The sequence below is a fragment of the Camellia sinensis genome, chromosome 14 (assembly GCF_055761805.1).
Source record: "Camellia sinensis isolate YWXY chromosome 14, ASM5576180v1, whole genome shotgun sequence".
Taxonomy (NCBI): Eukaryota; Viridiplantae; Streptophyta; class Magnoliopsida; order Ericales; family Theaceae; genus Camellia; species Camellia sinensis.
This window is the reverse complement of record NC_138974.1, coordinates 46,210,303-46,235,394: the sequence shown is the minus strand read 5'-3', so window position 1 is coordinate 46,235,394 and position 25,092 is coordinate 46,210,303. Positions and strand designations below refer to the sequence as shown.

The following is a 25,092-nucleotide window of genomic DNA, read 5'->3' as shown; positions in this document are numbered from 1 at the left end:
TTTCCACGTCATTAGAAATAGACTTGAGCTGTCATATAAGGTACAATAAAGTTATATGTTTTAATTGATATATTAATTAATATACTAATAAATTATATAATATAATTTTTAAATTTTTAAATATTTATAATTTATATAATAAATAAATTTATAATTTTAAAACGACAATATTCAAACATATGTTTGTCGAATAATTAATGTGGTGCCTTTAACACGTTTCGGAGATGTAGCATGGTCGATAAGAGCATCTCCAACCCATCTTCCATATCTTCAAATATGGAGGATTTGCTCCTCCAACCCACCCTTCAAATTCATCTCCATTTGGGAGGAAAATGAGTTCATCCTCCATATTTGGAGGGAGGATGAAAAAATGAAGGATCCTCCAAAATACTATTCATTTATAAATTTGTTATTATATTACAAATAACTTTTAATTTATAAATTTAATTTTTATAAAATTGACATCATTAAAAAGTATAAAATCATACCTTTAAAATGAGTATAATATTAAATATATTTTACAAAAATTTTAAAATTAAATATTTATTAATGAATAAAAATTACTTTTTGAATAGAGTTTGAATGAAAGAAATGAAAGTTTGTGATTGAAGTTTGAATCAATAGCAACCTCCTCTATATTTACTTTTTGAATAAAAAATATTATTATCATCCTCTAGGATTGCATTCCAGATGTATCAGGATCCTCTGAAGTAAGTGATGTTTCACTTGTAAGTGTTTGGCACGAAGACAGCAAAATGGCATCCGCATCCCTCTCCGGTCCCAGCAATCCATTTCCACCGCCGGTTAACCGGCGACCGAACACTAAGCCGGTAAGCGTACGGACACACCCAGACCCAAAATCCAAATTCGAACCTCCGACAGAGCGAACGACTGCACTGACTGTAAAAGAGAGAGCTCCGAGCAGAATTGACATGGCGAAGCTGAAGGAGAGAGAGGAAAGAGAGAGGAAAGAGGAAGTGAACTCCAAGATAGCTTCCCAGAAGGCCATATCCATAATACTGAGACGCGAGGCCACGAAGGCCGTCATTGAGAAGAAGAGGGGACCCAATAACTCCAAGAAGCTCTTGCCCAGGACCGTTCTTGAAGCCCTTCACGAGCGCATCACCGCCTTGCGTTGGGAGTCCGCTCTCAAGGTCCTTTGATTTCTCAATTCAATTCAATTCATCTTCATTTTCAATTATTTACTTATATAGATGTGCTTGTAGACCATCTGTTTGTATAAATGTGCCTATGAATGTGCTATGGTCTAGGAATTGTTTGAGTGAGTTTACTTTTGCTTTAGATGCACATAAGAGCTTTTTATTGGCGTATGGGTTTATGAGGTTGATTAGAAACAGATTGAATGGAGTGAAGGATTTACATTATTTAAATTGTGCTCATGATATGAATTAATATGGGTGTCATGCAAATAAGGATGTTGAGATTAATGGGTGGCTATATTGAAAAAAGAAGAAGGTTGGAACAGTTATGCGGGGATGAGGTGAGAGGAAGTTGCTTGAGATGTTGTCCCATATGTAGTAAAGGTTAATGAATGTGCTGCAAGTTGAACCACAATAATTTATGAAGTGGGATGGCAAGACAAAAGTTTAGTAGTTGAACACAACCCTGAAAACAATGCTTCTCTTGCTCAAAAACAATTACTCCATACATATCCCAAGTGAGTTGGTTGAAAGACCCAAAAGTTCGCCTTCTTCTAATGACCCAGAATATAAATGTTTTGGTTGCTAAAATGATGGATTTATAAAAAAATTCTGTTGTGCACCTTTTTAATTACTGTGACATGTCTGTACATGTGCTTTCTGAGGGGAAAAGGAAATTCCCCTGCAGAGCTGGAAATCATGCAGTTCTTTCCAAGATATATTTGGCTTCAATTTTCAGATATCAGTTTTTAGATTATGTAACTTCATATTGGAAAAGATCATTATGCGAAGTTGACAGAACATAATCTAACCATTTGTAGAATTTAGATGATTCTTTAACATTTATAAGCCTAAATTATAGTTTCCTCCTCTAACGTTGATGAGAATAGGTGACCTAGAGAAAATTACCCTTCGTGTCTAGCTTTTCCGGAATTTATGCACCAACTTCCTCCTGCCCGGGGATTCATGGTGATCTGATCCAACACAACTGTTTTATGTAAGATTTGTCAAATTATGCCCATACAAGAGAATTAAAAGATGGTGTTACAGGTATATTATCATATATATTCTCTACTCAAGGAGTCATGCAACAGAAAACTTTGTGAAAAGTCCACATAAACAAAATCTATGTGTGATTGAATGATCATTGATTTCCTTGTCCATCCCTTTCTTGCCTCAAAACAATTTCAGTCAGCTCCCTTGTCATCAGGTTGCCAACTGCCTTAACCTTGCAGCACTGGGCAGGTGTCAGACTCCAGCTGCGGGTTTGAGCCCCTTCAGTCCTGATGGATCCAATAAATAAATCAGCTCAACTCTCTTTTTTTATGAAAGTATGGTGGAATGGCTGTGCTGTGAAGCTTGGAGTCAGTTTGGCCTATTCCAGGCAGGGTTTACTCGCACCACGATATAATTTGATATTAATTTGGGCAAATAATCGATTGGTTGGGAGTTGATGTGCTGCTCCATCAACCTTGACCTCCCACCACGAGGATTCATGTATGTGGGTTTGTATATGTATACTTTAATTTATGCAAATGTTTCTTTCTTCATTCTCTTCTTATCTTCTTATTCAGGTAGTTATAGATCATAGTTTTCTACGATTCGTGAAATCTAGATCATGGTGAAGCACTGTAACTGATTTTCTTTGCTTGTTAAGGCCTGGTCTTCTCCTTTTCTCATTTATCAATTGATCTTTTACTTCTTGTTTGCTTTGTTTTTTACTGTGAATCTATTTTTCTGCTCCAGTATTGTCTTTTTTTAGTTAAAATTTCAAGTAAAAGAATGTCTATTCAGTTGGGGCTGTTGTCTTCAAGGCCCAAGTATTTGTTCTTTCAGGTTTTTGAACTACTGCGTGAGCAACTTTGGTACAGGCCCAACTCTGGTATATACATCAAGTTGATTGTCATGCTTGGAAAATGCAAGCAACCAGAGAAAGCCCATTCCCTATTTCAAGCTATGATTGACGAAGGCTGTGCTGTGAATCATGAATCATACACTGCTCTTTTATCTGCATACAGTAGGAGTGGCCTTTTCAACAAAGCATTTTCTCTCCTTGATCAGATGAAGAACAGCCATGATTGCAAGCCTGACGTATACACATACTCAATCTTAATTAAATCATGCCTCCAGCTTTTTGCCTTTGACAAAGTGGAGAATTTGCTTTCTGACATGGTGTCTCAGGGAATCAAGCCCAATACGATTACATACAATACCCTTATCGATGCCTATGGGAAAGCAAAAAAGTAAGTGTCACATTTTTTTGTATTCTTTGCATCATCTTGATGCTTTCTTAATAAAATTTGTTTATTAATCAAAAAAAAAAAAAAAAAAAAGTGTCACCTTTCCCCTTAAAAATTTCTGATTCCATGCAAGTGTCAGGATAACAGTGAAACTGTTACAATGTTTTCATTGTCTGGTCATGAAGAATGTGGAAAACAAGTGACGACAGATATAATATTTATTCTCTTTCTGGTGGATTTTGTTTCATTAAATGAGCAGTGGGAGGTGGAGAATGACTTTACAGCCATTACTTCTCCATCGTCAAGATTGCCACCACCACTGCTTGCCCTTCCATGACCTCCATGGCCACAGCAATCTCATTTGCCAGTCACTTTCATTTTGTCATCTGTAGCAACATAACATTTTAATTGCCCTTTGTGTTACTCAACTGAACATAAAAATAAAATTTAGAAAAGGGCTATGTTCTTTTGTTTATCTGAAATTATCATGATGTTGTAACTATCACTGATTCATTGTTTCCATTTCTCAAAAGGTTTTCCAAGATGGAATCAACACTTGTGGAAATGCTCCGTGAAGGGAAATGTGAGCCTGATGTCTGGACCATGAACTCCACATTGAGAGCATTTGGAAGTAGCGGTCAAATAGAAACAATGGAGAAATGTTACGAGAAGTTTCAGTGTGCTGGAATCCAACCCAACATCAAGTCTTTCAATGTACTTCTAGACTCGTATGGAAAATCAGGGAATTATAAGAAAATGAGTGCCGTAATGGAATACATGCAGAAATACCACTTCTCCTGGACACTAGTAACATACAATATAGTAATAGACGCATTCGGAAGGGCAGGAGATTTGAAACAGATGGAGTTTTTGTTTAGGTTGATGCAATCAGAGAGGATAAAACCAAACTGCGTTACACTTTGTTCACTCGTAAGGGCTTACGGGCAAACTGGGAAAGCAGAAAAAATTGGTGGTGTTTTGCGGTTTATTGAGAACTCGGATGTGACACTTGATATCGTATTTTTCAACTGCCTCGTGGATGCTTATGGGATGATGGGATGCTTTGCAGAGATGAAAGGAGTGTTAGAGATGATGGAGAGGAAAGGATGTAAGCCTGATCAGATCACATATAGAACCATGATTAAAGCATACACGGTCAGTGGAATGACTAGCCATGCGAAGGAGCTCCGAGAGTTTTTTGTCTCAGTGAAGAAGACTTCACTAGATATGGAGAAGCACATTCATTGACGAGAAGTTTCAAGGTTGGACAGCAACCCTACAACATAATGTATGACCCCACAACATAATGTATAGTTATCTTTTATCTTTATTTTAAATTTTTTTTGGGGGGGTCAATTTTTTACTTTGTATGTGAATTATGATGAAACAAATGACAAGCAGCAATCCTGTTGATTTACTTTTCAGTGGACCAAATAATCATGTACAGCCTTGACATTTTGCTCAGAAAGCCTCTCTTTTCTTTCTATTTTTCCATTATTATTTGCATTTTGAAAATTACTCTAGGGTATCTTCTGAAAGTATATTACGGAATTCTTTTTTTTCTTCCCCATGAGAGATTATTGTCATTTGCTAATAAAGATTTAAGCTACTCTCAAATAAAAAGCAGACTCGGGCTCCATCCATGAGATTTGCTCACGAGTCATAAAGCATCATTTCTTAAACACTTAAAAGCTTGAGGATTCATTAGGCAGGAAATAGTCATGATTTTGGAATCAGACCATGAATTAGACATCTTTTGCGTGAAAGGCCTATACTGAATAATCAACATATCCACATGCCACGTAGTAAAATCATATTTTGCAGAGAAGTTTCCTATATTAGTAGGAATCAATGAGAAAATCGCAAATTGTTCAAGTGGGTTTTGGGCATAATCATAAGGAACACTTCCCACGAAGTCGTAAACCATGAAAAAACCAACCCCTCAAGCTTCTAGGCTTCTACCTATAAAAGCCAATAGTTACTAAAATTTTTAGGCAAGATTTTTTTAAAAACTTTTTTGGGTTAGAAAAATGGTGAAGCAAATAGATTATTCCAACCTCACCATTAGGGCACATTGTCCCATAACGCCCATAGGCATCTGTAGGACCGATGATAGCCACTAAGTGTGTCGGTGGTCTCATGCGCGGGGAGCACTGTGAAATAGAGATGACTCCAACGAGTGGTTACGGAGAGTCGAACCACCCAAGCATTGAGCAAGGTAGTCCGAAACCCATCCGTTGAACCAACCACACTTTGGTTTTAGGCAAGAAATTGGAACCATCTTTCTACCTCACAATAGTTGGTAAATTTTTGGCAATTTGTTAGTCCCTCTCATCACTCAGCAGTAACCCTTGTGCTGACAAGTGAAAGACGCTCTCCTGTAATTTACAAAAAATAACAAAATTAAACATTCTCTATTAGGCTACCCTTGAGTTTTAGCTCTTGCTAATGGTAGTTCTGGTATAATGTTCTTTATTCCAGGAGAGGTGGTTTCCACAAGAAAAACAACACACACAAATACATTTATAATTTTTTTTTTTAATCGGCGAAATTGAGTTATTAGTTGTTAAATTAGCACCTATTGGATTTAACCTCCTCCCCGTTTGCAAAGCACAAAATGTTTGCCCCTTAATTCAACTCCTCCTAGGATGAGTTGAACCTATGACTTCCCCTATGGACTAAGCCCTTAGGAAAATCATGGTGGCCAACTAGGCGAGGCCTAGTTGGTTCAAATACATTTATAAATGTGTAAGGGAAAATTTTGGTTCACCAAGGACAGGATGTCTGATAAAACTCTGGACCAGCTTGCTTTTGCAATTCTTAAGACACACCTTTCATACAACTAAATAGAGTATGGTTATTGCTCTATGTTGGTGGTTGAAGACAAACCTGGACACAATAAATCAGTAACTTCTCTATACTGCCATGCAGTAACTTTAGAAACAGGTGATGGAAGTTTTGGTTCTCGGTACTTACAAGTACTAATGGATTTGCACATGAGCTCTACATTGGAGCTGCAAAATTTTTTAGTTGTAGTCTTTAGAGGTAACTAAAAGATATATACTCAGAAATAGCATAAGTTTAGCACATAGTAACTTGAACTTGAACTGCAAACAACAAACTGAAATCCTTTCTTGTTAAATTAAACATGGAAACTGTGGGTGTTGATTTTTGACCACACAACCAAACAGAGAAACTCAGCAGGAGAGTATCAACAGAATAGATTAAGCCCGAACAACCTGTCACAGAAAGATAAGAATCCAGTGGTGGTTTGTCCACCAGGGGGTACTCTGACAATCAAGTCAGTAATTATCTCTCAAAGATAGTCAACTATGCTTAACTCACAAGAAAGAACTTACTGTTTCCAGTATCTTATACATACCTCAGATCCACGAGGGTGCTCTGCTTTTATAGCCAGCACTTGACCTGATCCCTGTAGAGACCTAACCTTAACGAACTCAGGCTTAATGTTCATCTTGGACTCCCAGCTAGATAGGGATAAACTCCGTAAGAGCTTTATCTTTTATCCAGACTGAGATCCTCCCCCTATTCTAGCACTTTTGTCCCTTATCCGTTTATCTTGGATTCTGATATCTCCTCAGATAACCTCGGCCTAGCCGAGGTTCACCTCGGCATCATGACCAGGCCACGTGGCACCTTGGCTGATACTTCGGCATCACCTTAGCCACGTGTTATTATTCTCAAAATATGTCCCCACAACTGTCCCTTAAGTTCTATTACCTCGGCATCCTGAGGTGATGAAACCTACATTGCTTGTTCAAATACTATGTTGGCTAAAAATTCATTCATTCCCATCAACCGAGATCATTACTCATCGGTTTCAAGTACCCAGCACTTAACTATCCATTTCTATCAAGGGTCAAGAACCAAGAATCAAGTTCTTTAGATATTCCAGCCGAGGTATTTCCTTTAGCCGAGGTTTTTGCTTCATTAAATCAAGAACTCCAAGAGTTTTATTTGCTCATGAGCTGTTACGCATGGTTTTTTTCAACCGTTTCTGCCACACATCATTTCCTTATCAGTATGTACCCGACACGCGCTATCAGGTCATGTCGCTTCTGCGTACGCCGCCTGACAAGCAGGTCGTCCAAGGTGTTTTAATTATGTTTTGCCGCCTTTTCACGTTTTAATAAAAACACTTTCTCTCTCTCTTTGTCTTTTCACTTCGTATTCTCACACTCTCTCTCAAGGTTTTCTCTATCTACGAAATTTTCCTCAAACCTCCATTACTGTCCTTTCGAGCTTTTTGCGTTCATCTAACTTCCGCTTCCGGCGAGCTTTTTACCACCAGGCTCTAGACAATACCAACGTTGGACTTCGGCGAACTTCTTTCCAGCCTTTATTCGGTAAGTTACGATTTCTAGTCTTGTAATCTCTGTCCTTTATTTTTGATTTGTTGCGTATCTGTTTACCTGTTTACATGTTGTTCATTGCTATTGCAAATCAGTTTTTTGTTCTTGAATCTTCGTTGTATAACATATCCTTGTGTCTATTCACATTTGTTCGTGATTCCCACACACACATAGTGTTCATAAGTTTGAAGCTTTAACAATTTTGCCACTGTTCTTGGTTTTTGTACATCTGCACACACCTACTCAGTGTCTCTTGAAAAATGTTGCTGTCTTGACTCTGAATTATGTTCTTTTCTATTTTTTCTTTGACTTGTTTCCAGATTCTTTGCCTTTGATTCTTGTTTCCGTATAGACTTAGGTTTGGGATTTGATAGAAACCACATTCTTTAGGAAAATTGAAACAAATTCCCCTTAAATCTTCATGAACTCTTACCCCAGTTCCAACTTAGATTTTAGCCAAGGTTCCCAATCCCCACCATTTTCTTTTCTCTGACGTTCTTCCCAAAACACCCTAAATCGAGATAATGGGTATGTTTAGGTGGAGGGTAGACTCCCCAGAAAAACTTGAGCACTTTAGGAGAGAATTTTCTATCCCAGCCGACGTCCAACTTAGGCTAGCTGGGGAGGAGGACTTTATTATGTCGAATAAGGGTTCCATGCCCTTTCCAGTGGCTGCCTTTATCGAATGTGGACTTTGGTTTCCCCTTGATAACCTTTTTCGTGAAATCCTCCATTATTACAAACTTAACCCCATGCAACTTGCCATAAACTCATATAGAGTCATCAATGGCACAATTAAACTAGCACACCGAGAAAAAGCTAGGATCATTTTAGCCGACATCTAATTCTACTATACCATGTGTAACCATAAGTCTGAAAAAGGCTACATATACTGCCACAAGCCCAGGTCCACTACCTACAAATTAATAGCCGACCTCCCAGACTCTAACAAGGGTGCTGGAGATGATTACTTCATCGTCTCAAGCAACTGAGAATTTGCACCTGACGACGACCTTCATCTCTATCCTCTGCGTCGATCGGTGTTTAAAGAGGGTGATGGTAAGAGCTGAGTTATCTTTTTAATCATATTTCGACTAGGATTTGTCAGTATACATCAATTGTTTGTAATGTTCTTCTTCTCACTTTTTTTTTGTATCTCTTCCCCAGCCAGCAAAGGATTTTCAGCAGACCTTTTTTCCCAACCCCGACCTAAAAAGGCTTTTAGGTTTGGATATTAACAAGCGTAAAGCCCTTTTGCTGTTTAATTATATCCCTACCTACAAGTCCATATTACCTGACGTCCACGCCGAAACAGGACTCCCCCATCAGCAATAACTCCCATAGCTGCTTCATCGCCAAGACCAGATCAGGCCTCTTCCTCAGACCCAGTTAGGGCTGCAAATGAACCGAGTTGTTCATGAACAAGCTCGGCTCGGCTCGTTAAGGGCTCGGCTCGGCTCGGCTCGTTTAGTAAACGAGCCGAGCTTGAGCTCGAATATTAGGCTTGTTTAGTAAACGAGCGGAGCTCGAGCTCGCATAAGCTCGGCTCATTTATCTTTATTTAAATTATATAATAAATATATTATTTATATATTAAATAATATATAAATAAAAACATATAAATATATATAAAAATAATAATATAAATACATTTTTTATATATTAAATAATATAAATAATATTTTTTATTTAAATATTTATATTTAAATAATATAAATAATATTAAAAAAATTTATCGAGCCGAGCTGAGCTCGAGTTTCATTACAATTAATGAGCCAAGTTGAGCTCGAGCCCAGTTCCTTATGGAGCCAAGCTCGAGCTCAATAAACGAGCTCGATAAGTAAACAAGCCGAGCTCGAGCTCAGCAAAGCTCGGCTCGGCTCGGTTCATTTGCAGCCCTAGACCCAGTAGAGCAACCCTCAACTTCTGCTCTAGCTCAACTAATCCCACCATCGCAGCGCCGACGCCGACGCCGACGTCGTCCCTTACCAAAAGTACCAGCAAGCCGAACTTGTAGCCGCAAACGACAAGATTCTGAGGTATCGGCCTACGATCTGTCCAATCCTCCCATTGCCCTTCCCGCCATTCACTTCGGCACCAAAGTTACATTTGTCACCATTGTCGACGAAATGGGCTGCAAACCAACCGTCATCGAGGACCTTCTAGCTAACATCCCTGGGGTAGTGACTGTCTAGTCCTTCTCTTCTCCCTCTCAACCGAAGCCAAAGCCTAAGAAAGTCAAAAAGGCTAAGGCCAAGGCTACAGTGACTCAGATTGATTCTGAGGACACTATACCGATCTCGAAACTAGTTGAGTCTGAAAAGAATGCTCCTGCTATCGAAAAGAGGCGAACCGAGGCCCAGTCGTCCGACGCCCCTCCTGCTAAGAAGCCGAGGTCTGACCATCCTAAAGGTAGCAGCTTTTCTCGTAACATGATCTAGGCGCCCAAGGTCATGGTAAGGGACAGGCCTTTGATAGCTGGTGATAGCGCAATCTAGGATGTGGAGGTCGGCACCACCTTATCAACGGCTGTGCTCTTACTAGAAGATTTGAATCAAATGGCCAACCTCCACGAGTATGAGAACTTTAGCCTGATGATGCAACATTCAGTCTTGGTAAGCCTTCTTTATTTACTCTTTCATAGTCTTTCAACACTTAGTCAAATTTTTCATAATCTGTTTCAATCCTTGCAGGCCATCCAGCATGCGCATTCGTACGCAGTCAAGACTGAGATGACAAGGAAGGAGCTGGTAAAGAAAACTCAAGAAGCTACCAAGCTCCTGTCCTCGCTCAATCATGCCAAAGCCAACAATAGAGCTTTGCGGGATCAAGCCAAGGCTTCAAGGGCTGTTCAAGACCAACTGAAGAGAAAGCAAAAATGGCTGAGGCTGAAGCCAAAGCTGCCAAAGCTGACCTTGAGGCTACCAAAGCCAAGGCAGCTGAGTTAGAGGCCAAGCTCCAAGAGGCCTTTGACTTAAAGGATGCCGAGGTAAAGGCAACCAATGAAAAAGCTTTCGAAGAAGGGAAGTCAGCCGTCCGCGATCAATACAAAGGGCAAATTAACCTGGCTTGCAACCGAGGTTACTACCTTGGCTGGACGGCGGCGCTCAATAAGATGTCTGTCCTAATGGACTTCCCACTCCGTGATATTAACCAGCTCCAAGTGCCTTTCCCTCCAGCTCCATAAGAATCCGATGACAATATCGAGGAGGATGAGGCCGAGGAGGAGGTTGCTAATGAAGATGGGACTACTGTTGGGGCCAAGTTCCCTACTCTGAATGGGCAAGTCCTTGACTTGACTCAAGATGAGGAGGACGAGGTCTCCAAAAGTGCCTCTTCTAAAAGAGTCATGTCAGAAGTCGAGGTACAGACAGTCGAGAAAAGCCTTGACCAGACTCTTCTCAAGATCGAGGCGGAGAAGACTGCCGAAAAGCTTTTCCAGCTGTCTACCGAGGTCAATACACAGCCAATCGCCGAAGTAAAGCGATCCACTTAGAATCTTTTTCTCTTTTTGTACTTCATACTTTTTCCTTTGTAGTCATTGTAATCTTTTGGACAATGCTTTAACTTCAGTTTGGCCGATGTGCCTTTTTGTACTTGAACAAGTTGTCTTTTCTGAATGCAAGTCTTATTTTTTCTTCTAGGTGTTGAATGTATGCCTTCTTTTTTTCTATGCATGTTTTCATACTTAGAATATTTTTGCATTTCTTCAAAGTATACCTTAATTGTATAATAACTCCGAGGTAAATTACCTTGGATGCAAACCTTCTCTTTTGTCTCGGCCAACAATTTGAATACCTCAGCCAACACTTAAAAATATTTTGAAATATTTTTACAAGTGTTGTTTCTCTAGACTTATTCAATCAACTATTGCTCTTTCATTTCCACTTGTTGTCTTCTATCAAGACTTCTCCCTTTCCAAGTTTTGACAACCTGGTTGGTCACCTCGAGTAACATGTACCTTGGATACTTTATTCATCATTACATCGGCTAGGGGTGAAATCGGTGCGGTTCCGCCGGTTTCTTCGTAGTTTTTAAACCGAATTGAAATAATCGATTTTATTTTTTTTGAAACCGAACAGACCGAAAGACACCTACAAACCGAACCAAACCACTATATGCGGTTTCGGTGTAGTGCGGTGCGGTGCTACGGTTTTGTGTTTTTGGGCCTCACATTTTAGGCCTACTTTTATCCATTACAAAAATGAATTTGGGCCTTGGAAACTAAAGTCCAACAACACCTAAACATAATTTTTACATATGCTTTATCAAATTAAATTAGGTTTTATTTACCCAAAAAAAAATTGAATTGGGCTTTGAAATCCTTGTCTAGTAAGAGCTAAAAAATTAAAAAATGAAAATGCATCAAACATATCTAACAAACCTATCCAAAATGTTTCTGTTGAAACAAACATATCCAACAAACCTATACAAACCTATCCAACAAACCAAACATACCAAAATTTATCAAAATATATCCAGCAACTATTTTTTGTTCAAAACAAGCACCATGCATCAAACATATCCAACAAACCTATCCAACAAGCACCATATATCATATTCAGCCCCCCCCTCCCCCAAAAAAAAAAAAGAACCATGTATCCATGGCTAAATATTACAAACTATTAATATTAAAAAACTGAAAATAAAATAGATAGGGTATGCATTTTCCAACAAACCAAGCAAAAGTGGTCCTGCCAAAATAAATAAATAAAATTGTTATCATCATCTGATCAAAAATAAAAAATTGTTATCATCATAATTGAATTTAACATAAAAAAAATCTAAATGAATTATGCAATTTCTTACCTTTCTAACTATTAATATTCAATCTCAAAAATCAAAAATTGAAATGTGCAGAAATTTGGCATATTTTCCAACCAACAAAACAAAAGAAGTCCTGCAAAAATAATAAAAATATTCTTATAAGAAATGAATTTAACATAGATACATAAAAAAATAAAAAAATTAGATCAAATATTCAACTTGTTACCATTGCTTTCTAACATCAATCAATGATGTTGACATCCTTGCTACTTGATCCTTCCATAAGCACTAAAAAAAATAAAAGAAGCAAAACATAAGAAATTCAAGTGTTAAACAAATAACTCTCAAAAAATATAAAAGAAAGAAAATAAGAAATATTTGTTGATCAAGGAATGTACCTAATTCAATATCTTCCAATTCATCCAATTGATCTCTAAGATTGATTTGAGATGGGGAACGTAACCAATTTTGTGTAAAAATGAGGGCCTCTACCGTGATGGGTGATAAAGAGCTACGAAATGGATCAAGCACACGACCTAGCAGATTCTGAGGCAACTGTAGACACGGGGATAGCTAGAACATCTCGAGCTGTGAGAGAGATGATGCGATACTTAGTGGAATTAGCCTTCCACCAACCCAATATATCAAAATCATCTTTATCTTCTTCATAATCATCCACCAAAAACTTCTCCAACTCAGATTTGTTAACCATGTTACTTTGTTTCTCCAAACGCATCTTATACTTGGATTTCATTTTTGCCCGAACATCCATGTCATGTTCTTCATCCAAATCCATTGCCCTTGATGACTCCCCCACAGTTTGTGTTTGCACATTACCACTTTGAACATTCGGTTCGGTGCTGTTCTGTTCGGTTCGGTTCGGTTCGGTATGAAATTCATGTAAACCAAACTGCACACCGAAAACCAAAATTTTATAAAAATCTGACCGATCGATTGAATTATAAAAAATAAACAGATCGTAAATCGGTGGTTCTGTTCGGTTTGGCCGGTCGGTTCGATTTCAGTGATTATTCTTTCACCTCTAACATCGGCTAACTTCAACTTGTAAATTTCTCCGAAATTTTAACAACTGTTAAGCCCATTTCTGAAAATTTCAACAAGTGTCAAACTCTTAGGTTTGTTCATCACTTCAGCTCCCTGCCTTCTAATGTGAACCTAAGTTCTACTTAAGTTCACATTAAGCATGTGACTATGGTCTTTTGTTAAAGTCAGATTCAAACAAAGGCTTCTTGAGGTTTTTTAACCTTGGTTTCTCTGTTAATCAACTTAGTTCCATTCTGAGTTTGACTCTGCCGATATGGCAAGTCCAGGTTAATTCAACTTAGTTTAACTCCATTATATGCAAGTATAATTCAACTATGCCATACAATGAGTCTAAGTTATTCATCATGTTTCATTCAGAAACATCGCCAACTTAGTTCAACTCTATTATATGTAAGTATAATGCAATTCTATCATATAATAAGTCAAAGTTATTCATCATGTTTCATTTAGAAACATCGCCAACTTAGTTCAACTCTATTATATGCAAGTAAAATTTGACTCTGCCATATAATAAGTCTAAGTTATTCGTCATGTTTCATTCAGAAACATCGCCATAGGACTGGTCAATCCTTTCACACAAATTTCAAATTCATCAAACTAAAATTTTATTATTACCTCGGCTAATAAAATTATGACATAAAAAACAAAAATCTAATGATAGAAAAACTTCAAATTGTAAGTATTCTAGAGTCTTGACAACTCTTTGCCATCACTGTTCTCAAGCTGATATGTCCCATTGCCGGTGATCGAGATGATTCTATAAGGCCTTTCCCAATTTGAGTCTTTCCCAATTTGGGCCTAGCTTGCCCTCCCTAGGATCCTTCTTGTTGCCGACTACTTTCCTCAGCATAAGGTCCCCAACGTTGAACTCTCTTGGGTTGACCTTCTTGTTGTAAGCCTTAGCAAGTTGTTGCTAGTATGCCCCCAGTCGAATTGCTGTTTTTTTCTCTTTTCTCCTCCAGTAGGTCCAGATCTCGCGCTAGAAATGCCTTATTAGTACCATTTCCACTCCATGGGTTCTGGTCCCTAGAATGCCGACTTCTAGTGGGATAACTGCTCCAATGCCATAAGTCATGGCAAGACTCCCTAGTTGATCTTCTTGGCGTAGTCTGATATGCTCAGACTATATTAGGCAACTCTTTCACCCATTTTTCCTTTGCTGTTTCCAGCCTCTTTTTTATCACATCTAAGATAGTCTTATTGGATGCTTCTGCCTGACCATTACTCTGATGGAAACTTGGAGTAGAGTAGTAATTCTTGATTTTGTACTTTGCACAGAAGCTTTTGATTAGCTTACTATCAAATTGTGTACCATTGTCTGCTATTATTTCCCTTGAAATTCCAAAGCTGGTGATGATGTTTTTCCATATAAAGTTCTTCACATCAATATCTCGAATATTCACAAGGGATTCAGCTTCTACCCACTTTGTGAAGTAATCAGTTGCTACTAGTAGAAACTTCCTTTACCCAGTTGCTTGGGGCAGTTGTCCAACTAGGTCCCTGCCTCACTGGGCAAATGACCAATGGCTGGTTACTAGGTTCAAATCTGTGGCTGGTTGATGTATCAAAAGTACAAACCTCTGACACTTCTCGCACTTTTTGATGTAGGCCTTAGCATCCTTCTACATGTAAGGCCACCAGTACCCCTGAGTAATGGCCTTATGAGTAAGTGATCTGCCCCCAACATGGCTGCTACATACCCCTTCATGTATTTCATACAAGAAGTCTTCAACTAGGGAGGAATGAACACACCTCAAAAGGGGGCCAGTAAAAGACCTTCTGTAGAGATGTCCTTCTACTGTTAGGCTAAACCTTGCAGACTTCAGTTTGGTCTTGTGTGCCTCTTTGCCATCATTCAATAGCTTGTCGTCCCTAAGAAACATCACTATTGCATCCATCCAACTTGGACCCATCTCCACACACATTGCTTCATACTTTGTGATTAGTGGTTTGGGCCTGACAAATAATCAACCATTATTGTCATTGCCTCCTCTGATTTCATTGCACTAGCCAGGTTAGCCAAGGCATCGGCATGGCTGTTGTCATCTTGGCTAACCTGCTGTAGTCAGCAATCCTGAAACAAGGCTAGCAGTTTGACAACCTCTTTGACATAGGCTATCATTCTTTCATCTCAGGCTGTATACTCGCATGTTGCCTAGTTCACAATAAGTTGGGAGTCACAGAAGACTACTACTTCGTTGGTTTCCATTGCTGTTGCTAATTTCAACCCTGCGATTAGTGCCTCATATTCTGCTTCATTGTTTGAGGCTCTGAACCCCAAACGGATAGATTGTTCCAAAATTCGCCCATCTGGTGATACCAACACCACTCCTGCCCCCGTTCCTTAACGGTTTGAACTCTCATAAACAAACAGGCAGAAGGAGTCGTCGATGTAGATATCGCAGGGCTCTAGTTTTTCTTCTTTCTTCTGCTCTGTTGTGGGGTTTTTCATTTCCAGCTGGGTCTCTTCTTGTTGCCCTGGACACCCTAAACCGCGGCTTATCAGAGCCCGACGTGGGATGGCACTAGGTGTGAACTCGGCCACAAAGTCGGCCAGAACCTGGCCTTTGATTGTTGTTCTGGGCCTAAACTCTAAGTCATATTGGCCCAATACCACCACCCACCTGGCTACCCTGCCTGTCAGATCTTCTTACTGTAACAGAGACTTCAAGGGATGCTCAGTCAACACCACAATCTTGTGGGCTTGGAAAAAATGATTCAACTTTTTGGAAGCAATCACTAAGGCCAGTGTCAATTTCTCTAGGGGCAAGTACCTGGTCTCTGTGCCTGCTAGGGTTTTACTCACATAGTATACTGCCCTTTGTTCTCCCTTCTCTTCTTTAATTATCATTACACTCGCTGCGTGCTCTGAAACGGCCAAGTATAAAAATAGTTCCTCTCCAGGTACTGGATTCAACAGAATCGAAGCTGTTGTCAATTACTTTTTCAAATCGGCCAAGGCGACTTCGCATTCCTTTGTCCACAAGAAATCTATGGCCTTTTTCAACAAACTGAAAAATGGTTTACACTTATCTGAACTTTTGCTTATAAATCTGTTCAAGGCTGCGGCCCTTCCAGTCAACATCTGCACCTGTTTTGCCAATGTCGGGATTTTCAAGTCCAGGATAGCCTTGATTTGATCTGGGCTTGCCTCAACGCCCCTTCTGGTAACTAAGTATCCCAGGAACTTACCAGACCTAACCCCGAATGTACATTTCGAAGCATTGAGTCAGAACCGATATGTTCTAAGGATATCAAAAACTGCTTTTAAGTCGGCCAAGTGATTCTCAGGTTCTTTGGTCTTCACGAATATGTCATCAATGTACACTTCCACTGTTTTGCCAATCAGGTGTCTAAACATCTTGGTCACCAACCTCTGGTAGGTTGCTCATGCATTTTTCAACCCGAAAAACATCACTCTGTAGCAATATAGCCCTTTTAGAGTGATAAATGCAGTCTTCTCCTCGTCAGGGGAATACATTGCTATCTGATGGTATCCTCTGTAAGCATCTAGGAAGCTCATCATTCCATGCCTTGAAAATGGCATCCACTAATTGATCGATCTTGGGAAGTGAGAAATTGTCTTTGGGACAAACCTTATTCAGGTTGGTGAAATCCACACAAACCCTCCACTTCCCATTCTTCTTTTTCACAACAACTATGTTTGACAACCAAGTTGGGTAGTTTACCTCCTGAATGGCTCTAGCCTCTAACAATTTGTCCACCTCCTCATTTACTGCCTCCACATGAACCAACGTCGGCCTCCTTTCTCGCTGAATGATAGGTTTAGCTGACCTATCTACATTTAGTCTATGGCATGTGACCTTGGGGTCAATGCCAGGCATCTCGTAGGGCGTCTAGGCAAACACCTCTGTGTTTGCTCGTAAGAATGCTTCTAACTCTCTTTCCTCCTCCTTGGCCAAGCCTGAGCCGAGAAAGAAGAAGCGCTCTTCATCACCTTGTTGGACCAGAATTTTCTTTAAGGCTTCCTCGCTTTTGTCAGCCGGCTCTTTGCCGACATCATCCAGGGCCTCTATGTTCTCGTCCTCAATCTCTATTGTTTCTGCTTCTCACACGTTGCAGGCGGATTTCATTGTTGTCATTGAGCAATTCTTTACGTACACTTAATCCCATCTAACCTCCTCAATTCCATGCTCCATTACAAACCGCAACAGCTAATGCAATGTTGAGGGAACATCCCTCACTGCGTGCATTCATGGCCTTCCCAAGATAACATTGTAAAGGGAGGGGGTGTTAATTACTGTGAATTCTGTGCTTACCATCTTGGTACCTGCCTGCACCTCCAAATTTATTGCTCCCAGCGGCTAGATCGGCGCTCCATTGAACCTGACCATTAGGTTGTTAGACTGTTCCAGATTATCTCGGTGTAGGCCGAGCTCCTTGCAACATCTGACATACATGATGTCACAAGAGCTGCCTTAGTCGATCAGAATGTGCTTTACCTAATATTCTTCAATCTTGAGGGTCATTACCAGAGCATCGTTGTGTGGATGCTGCACCATGTTCAGGTCTGCTTCAGTGAAGGACACCATTGGTCCCCGCCACTCGTCTGTCCTAGGCCTCTTTTGCTGGACCTAATACACATGTTGTAAGTGTTTCACCCTTTAAGTGTCCCCACATACCTTATTCTCATTGACCCTTGAGTGAATCACATTGATCACTCAAGGTCCATCTGCTTGCGGTTGTGGTGCTAGTGGAGGTGGTGTTGCCGGTGCTTAGCCTTGCTTGTTCTGCCCTTGTTCTGGTCTAATCTACTAGGTCCCTTAAGTGACCTTGTCTAACCAGATCTTCCAAATGCGCTTTTAGGGCTCTACACCCCTGCGTTAGGCGTCCATCTTCATTGTGATAAGCACAGTGCTTCCCTAGACTTTTCCCCATAAATTCCCTAAGAATCCTCTCCAACGCTCTGTAATACGACTGGTTCCTAATCCTTTCTAGAACTTTATAAACCGGAATTCGAAACACAGTGGTGACTTTCTGTGCAGCCCTTAGTCCTATTTCTTGTCTATTAAATCCAGTATTACCTCGGCCTCGCTTCGGCGAGACGTTTCTTTTTTCTTGCTTCGGTGCCTTTGCTCCTGGTGTATCCTCTTCTGCTCTAGCATATTTCTCGATCTTTGCTATGAGCTCCTCCATACTCTTTGGCAGAGTCTTTGTCAGTGACTTTCGAAGCATGCAGTCATCCTCCAGGTCGTTCTTAAAAGACACGACTGCTAACTCCTGGTTACATCCTAGTATTCAGTTGAACACCTCGTAATACCTTTTGGTATAAGCCTTGAGGCTTTCACCCTCGCCAATTTTCAGGGCCATCAGGGAGTCTACCCTCAACAACTGCAATTTGTTCGTAACAAACCTGGCCACAAACATCTCGGTCAGGCCTTCCCAACTCTTCATAGTTCCTTTAGGTAACTTGTGAAACCAATCTGATGCGATTTTTTCCAAGGATGAGGGGAACACCTTGCACAACAATGGTTCGTTCCCAGTATATAAGGCCATTGAATTTAGGTATAAGCTGATGTGAAAGTTCGGATCTGACTTACCGTCATATATCTGGAACCTCGGCATATGGAACCTTTTTAGGGTCTTAAACCTATCCAACTCTACTGAGAACGGTGTTTTCAGCTTGACGGGTAATGCGACCTTGGCATTTTGTCGTTTTCTCTGGAGGTAGTCCCTCAAATCCTCCTTAGTCCGATTAGGAGCTCGATTGTCAATGAATTTCAGCCTCTTTGGTGCGTTACTCTTGGTGTCGTTATGCGTCCTCTTGGACTTCTCTTCATTCACCGTGTTAAAACGAAGTTCCTTTCCCTGAACGTGCCGATGTTCCCTGACATTAGTTCCCTTGGTACGAGGCGTCCTCTAAGACTCCTCCCTCATTGACTTCGCTTGTCCGGCATCCCGTGAAGGCCAATATGAGCGTTTCTTCACCCTGTCATGTTGAGGGACTGTTGGGACGGCTTTCTGTCCCCCTTTCTGGACATCGTTCTTGGCCGCTGGAATCGACGTGTCCTTCAATGGAAACGGTGGCTGCATGATGTTGTTTTGCATCATGAAGTTAACAACCGATTGTAGGTCTGCCAACTTGTTTGCCATTCCCTTCATCTCATCGTCCCTTCTCAAGTATCTATCTTTCCATACCTGGAGGTCGCTTTCATTGTAATACCAACCTTGACATGCTTTCTTTGGTGCGTCTCCCTCTTGGCCGATGTCCTTTTTCCCGGGATTATGATCCCGAGGTCCTTCATTGCAGTTCTCTTCCTCCACATTAGGATGTGTTTGCCACTCCCACTAGGGATATTGTCCTCGACCTTTTCTTTCTTCTCGTCGTTGGTCATCTATTCTCCTTACTTTCCCACAGACAGCGCCAAATTATGGGTGTTGATTTTTGACCACACAACCAAACAGGGAAACCCAGTAGGAGAGCACCGGTAGAATAGACTAAGCCTGAATAACCTACCACAGAAAGATAAGAATTTGGCGGTGGTTCGTCCACCCGGGGGTACTCTGACGATCAAATCAGTAATTATCTCTCAAAGATAGCCAATTATGCTTAACTCACAAGAAAGAACTTACAGCTTCCAGTATCTTACACATACCTCAGACCCACGGGGGTGCCCTGCTTTTATAGCCAGCACTTGACCTGATTCCTGTAGAGACCTAACCCCAACGGACTCAGGCTCAATGTTTATCTTAGACTCCCAACTAGATAGGAATAAACTCCCTAAGAGCTTTATCTTTATCCAAGATCCTCCCCTATTCTAGGACTTTTGTCCCTTATCCGTTTATCTTGGATTCCGATATCGACTTAGATAACCTCGGCCTAGCCGAGATCACCTCGGCATCATGACCAAGCCACGTGGCACCTCGACTGATACCTCGGCATCACCTTAGCCACGTGTTGTTATTTTCAAAATATGTCCCCACAAAAACTTGGTACAAATTCATTTGATTTTCTCTGTGATTGAATCATTTATACAATGCCTGTGCTGTAGAACGATTCTGTTGTATCTATGCATTTTGGTGCTGTTACTCTTCCTTTCATCAATATATATATGCATGCTTCTATATTGTATAGTCTCTCATTTAGTTATCCTTCCATCTGGTAACTTATTTTACCTATAATGTATTTGGTAGGCAGTGGATTTGAAGTTATGAGTTGGAATAATTTAAATTATTTGTGATCACTATACTTGGTTTTTTGAAACCTTTAACAGTATCATGAGAATGAAACTGTGTATAGTAAGCAAAATGTGAGTATTCTAAGAACACCACTTTCCCTGATCTCCCTTGATAAGCTTCAGATTTTCACCAATATGCGGAGTCATTGCCATCTTGGCCAAATATCAAATATTTGTGTTGTTTTGTTATAACTATACCCAGATCCAGATTGGATTTTCCTATAATTGATTTGCCCCGAGTAGAGAGAGAAACTGGAAAAGGCCTATTATGGATTGTCCATACACTCAGTTCTCACTCATAATTCTTGGAAAATATACAAATGTAGAAAAGTTTCCGCCTCGTGCATGGTTTGGTTTCTGAAACTGTGAAAGAAAGAAAAAATATGATCGATATGCATATATATATATATACATATAGATTGTCATAACCAGCTACAAAAATGATAATACCCAAAACAATGGAGGGTCGAGATTGAGAAACATCATAATTGTCGAAGGCAAAGTAATTGCGTGATGCGACTTCCGCTTTCCCTATTATCTTCCCATGGATTATTATGAAAACAAAAATATAAAAGAGTGTTGTAAGACACAAAAATAAATCATTAATGATAATGAATAAAATTTAAGTGCAAGTTGTGTAACTTTTTTATGCTGCTATTCAGTCTATTCTCTGTCAATATCAAGTCCAGACTCCAGTTCAAACAAGTCTCAATTTGGATAATTAATTATTGTTAAGTACTTAATCATGGTCATATCATACCAAAGGTTCAACAATGCAAGACTAGTTGGTAAACTGCCAACATATTTTGGAACATTAAATGCTATTAAGACATAATAAATACATACATATATATATATATATATATAAATATAAATTCTCCTTGTTCTTATTGTTCCTAATGAAGATTAAACACTCATTAGGAGAAACAAGTTTGATCAGATCAATTATCCCTTGTGTCCAACATGAACATACAAAAATATAAATTTACCTTTAAAGCCTGTATTACATAACAGAGTATAAATATTTATGTTTGGCAAAAAACAACCCTTAATGTATTTCCCCTTTGCATAAGCATCAACAACCATTTTCCTACTTGTCTTTTGTAGGTAATGCAAAATGCTAAATTGCCATAATTTTAATACAAAATTTGTTTTCAGAATAATGTGACAATGGCATATTTATAAGTTATAATGGCAACGATGCATCTTATGTTTTTAAGTGAATGATCCTCAATAAGGCGTATTGTTTTGTATAATTTTTTATATTTGTATATTACTACTACTTTTAGATAATGGTAAGAATTTAAATTGAAAGAGATGGTTACAAGTCCATGTAAAATGTAAAGAGAAAGAGTAAAATCACTTGAAAAGCAAAGAAGGGTAGATCAAGAAAAAAAAATTTGGAAAAAATAAAAGCTAATGGAAAAAATGATGTTTGGTAATAATTTCGTTTTTAATTTTTAGTTTATATTTATAAAAATTTTAAAAACTGTCATAAAAATTTGTTTATAAATGGCTGTGTTAGTTTATAAATTTGAAGAAAAAATGTAAACTCAAAAAATGAGTTTACGTTGTTTTTAAACAAAAATTTAAAAATTTGACTAACAAATATTCCTTTTCAATTAATTTTTTTTTCAAATAATTTGTTTTTCAATTATTTTTTTTTTCAATTATAATGTGTATGATTCCATTGTCATTAATAATAAAAAATAAATATAAATATTTTAGGCCTGAACAAATATATTTTTTAGTTTATGTTTTTAAAATTTTTCAAACATTTTGTTCAAACTAAACGCATTTGTAGTTTATGTTTTTCTAAAAATAAACAAACACCAATTTATATAAATTTTTGTAAACATAAATAAAAAAAAAAAAAAAACGTTACCAAACGTTACCTAAATGTTTAATTTTTTTATAATGGAAATGATTTATCTAGAGGGGAGATGGTCCGAATGTACTAGTTATTTAATACGTTATATTGCTATTTTTGTACAAAAATGAACCGACATTTGATAGGGCATGTTGCATTTGATTAGTACATGTTGAATAACTGATTGATATGCTATAAATTTTTTTTCTTCAAAATTTTCTAATATTTACAAAAAAAAATCATCAAAGCCTACCTCTTTCTTTCCTTTTTTTTCATCTCAGTCCATTCCATCTTCTCTTTTATGCACAATCTTTTCCCAATTTATTATGTTATTATCCCTACCTAAACCTTATTTTTTGTAACTATGCACTCTAATTTTAGATTAATGATTTTATCTTACATTCTTTAATTACCAACTTTTAACTTGTAAAAATACATCAAACATAGCCAAACTGTTAGGATTGCTTGATGGACAAATAGTTATTCAAATTTTGAACATCTTCAATAATTGGGACAATATGAAGAGTTTTTTGGACTTTGTTTCCATGCCTTTTTAAGTACTTTTTTGAACTTTTTATTATATCCATGTACAGTGTCTCTGACTTTTTTTTTTTTTTTTTTGGTTCTCTAATTGAATATTTTTAAAGAGTACAATGAAATTAAAATTTTAATCATTTTAATTTTGGATTCGAAGGAAAAATTGAAGTTAAAATTTCCTCTAATTTGTATTGATATGGGCCAACTTAAAATAAACATGAAAGTAATATTTAAATTATTATAAAGGATTAGTTGATAATGTTTTTGAAGAGGTGTAGCCATTTGATGAAAATTTAAATATTGAATTGAACAAATTATGTATTGACAAATTTAAAAGGTTTTTTTTTTTAGGATGATGAAATCACCATATATTAATAAGCAAAATAATAGCATTACAAGTTATAATAAGAGGATTTTTTTTATTTTTTAAGATCCTTGATATTAAGATTTTAAAACATAAAGGATGCTCAATATTTTCATAATGTCTAAGGTCCTTCAATATCAATCCAGAAAAATTCGATCCAGAGAATTTCTCTGGACACATCATAGAGAAAATTTCAAATTTGTCTGGACAACAATGAGGACTAGTGCTCTGTTTCAGAGAAAATTAGGTTGGTCCAGAGATATTCTCTGGTTTGGACTGAATTTTCTCTAGGTTAGTCTAGAGAAATTCTCTGGTTTGGACTGAGTTTTCTCTAGTTTGGTCCAGAGAAATTCTCTAGTTTGGATTGAAATTTCTCTGGATTGATTTGAGGGACCTTAGACATTCTCTCCAGATGCCATCATTGAACAGGCCACCTGGGATTCATCTAAAGTGCGGGATAAATTTCGGCGTGATATAGATGCTCATGTTGATACAGTTCGTGCTGCCAAGCTATCTGAACTTACAGCCTAGTATGAGGTATTTTAATCTATATACTTTGGATTGCTTAATTCATCTAGAAAGTGTCTTTTTATGATGACAAATTTTGAGTCAAAATAGGAACAAACATCGATATGATCCCATACACAGTGGTTATGTGATCGCTTATCATTACTTGCTAATTGTTTTGATCAACTGTAGTCAAGTGCAGTTATACATACAAATGGCAAAGTTGGATATATCTAGGGACTTCAAAAACTTTAGAGAATCTTGTCCCTTTATTAGTTAGTCTTCTTTGTAAGGAACTTATATATAATACTAAAATTTTGCATAAAAAATTGAATGAGGCATTATTAGGACTTGTGGATGCTCTTTCAGACGGAACTAGTGATGATACCTGGCCAGCAATAAGGAAACTTCTTCGCCATGAGACGAAATTAGCTGTCTTTGGATTATCTGCAACACTTTCTTCTTTTGACATGGATGAACAAACCAAGGATAAGATGCTCAAGAGTTTGGAGGATTTTGCAAGAGGAATTATCGAATCAAAGGCAAAAAAAGAAGCTGGAAGAGTTCTTTTCCGTATGAAGGACAGGTAGTTGGGTTTTTGTTGCATTTGAGATTTAAATTTCTTGCAATAGCTTGATTCAATTGTTTCAACCTATAGGTTATTAAAATTGACTATAAAATCACCCACTAATTTTCAACAATATTTAGCCATGATTCTGATTCGACAGCGCGGTAGAGATAGAGGCGAAGGTGAAAATCAGAATGTGCACAAAGAGAGAGGGTTTGGTTTGAATATAATGAACATCGGAAAGAGAGAGAGAGAGAGAGTCAAATTTCTCTAATATGATATATGGGTGTGAGTTTAGGGACCTTAGACATCAAAAAATAATATTGTGGACCTTTTTTATTACTAAAAATGGAAGAGGGATCTTAGACTAATTTTCCTTTATAATAATCACGAGTACAAATAAAACTAGAATAAACAAGCACCAACAAAAGAGTCCCCTAGC

The 25,092-nt window shown here is 38.3% G+C and overlaps 1 protein-coding gene across 1 annotated transcript; it reads left to right on the top strand.

Moving 5' to 3' along the window:
• Positions 1–575: 575 nt before the first annotated feature.
• Positions 576–4,868, top strand: LOC114322881 (Pentatricopeptide repeat (PPR) superfamily protein). Its single transcript, XM_028270326.2, has 3 exons — positions 576–1,154; positions 2,997–3,403; positions 3,934–4,868. Exons 1-3 carry the CDS (start codon positions 756–758, stop codon positions 4,646–4,648), a joined length of 1,521 nt encoding a protein of 506 aa, XP_028126127.2. The 5' UTR covers positions 576–755; the 3' UTR covers positions 4,649–4,868.
• Positions 4,869–25,092: the final 20,224 nt, after the last annotated feature.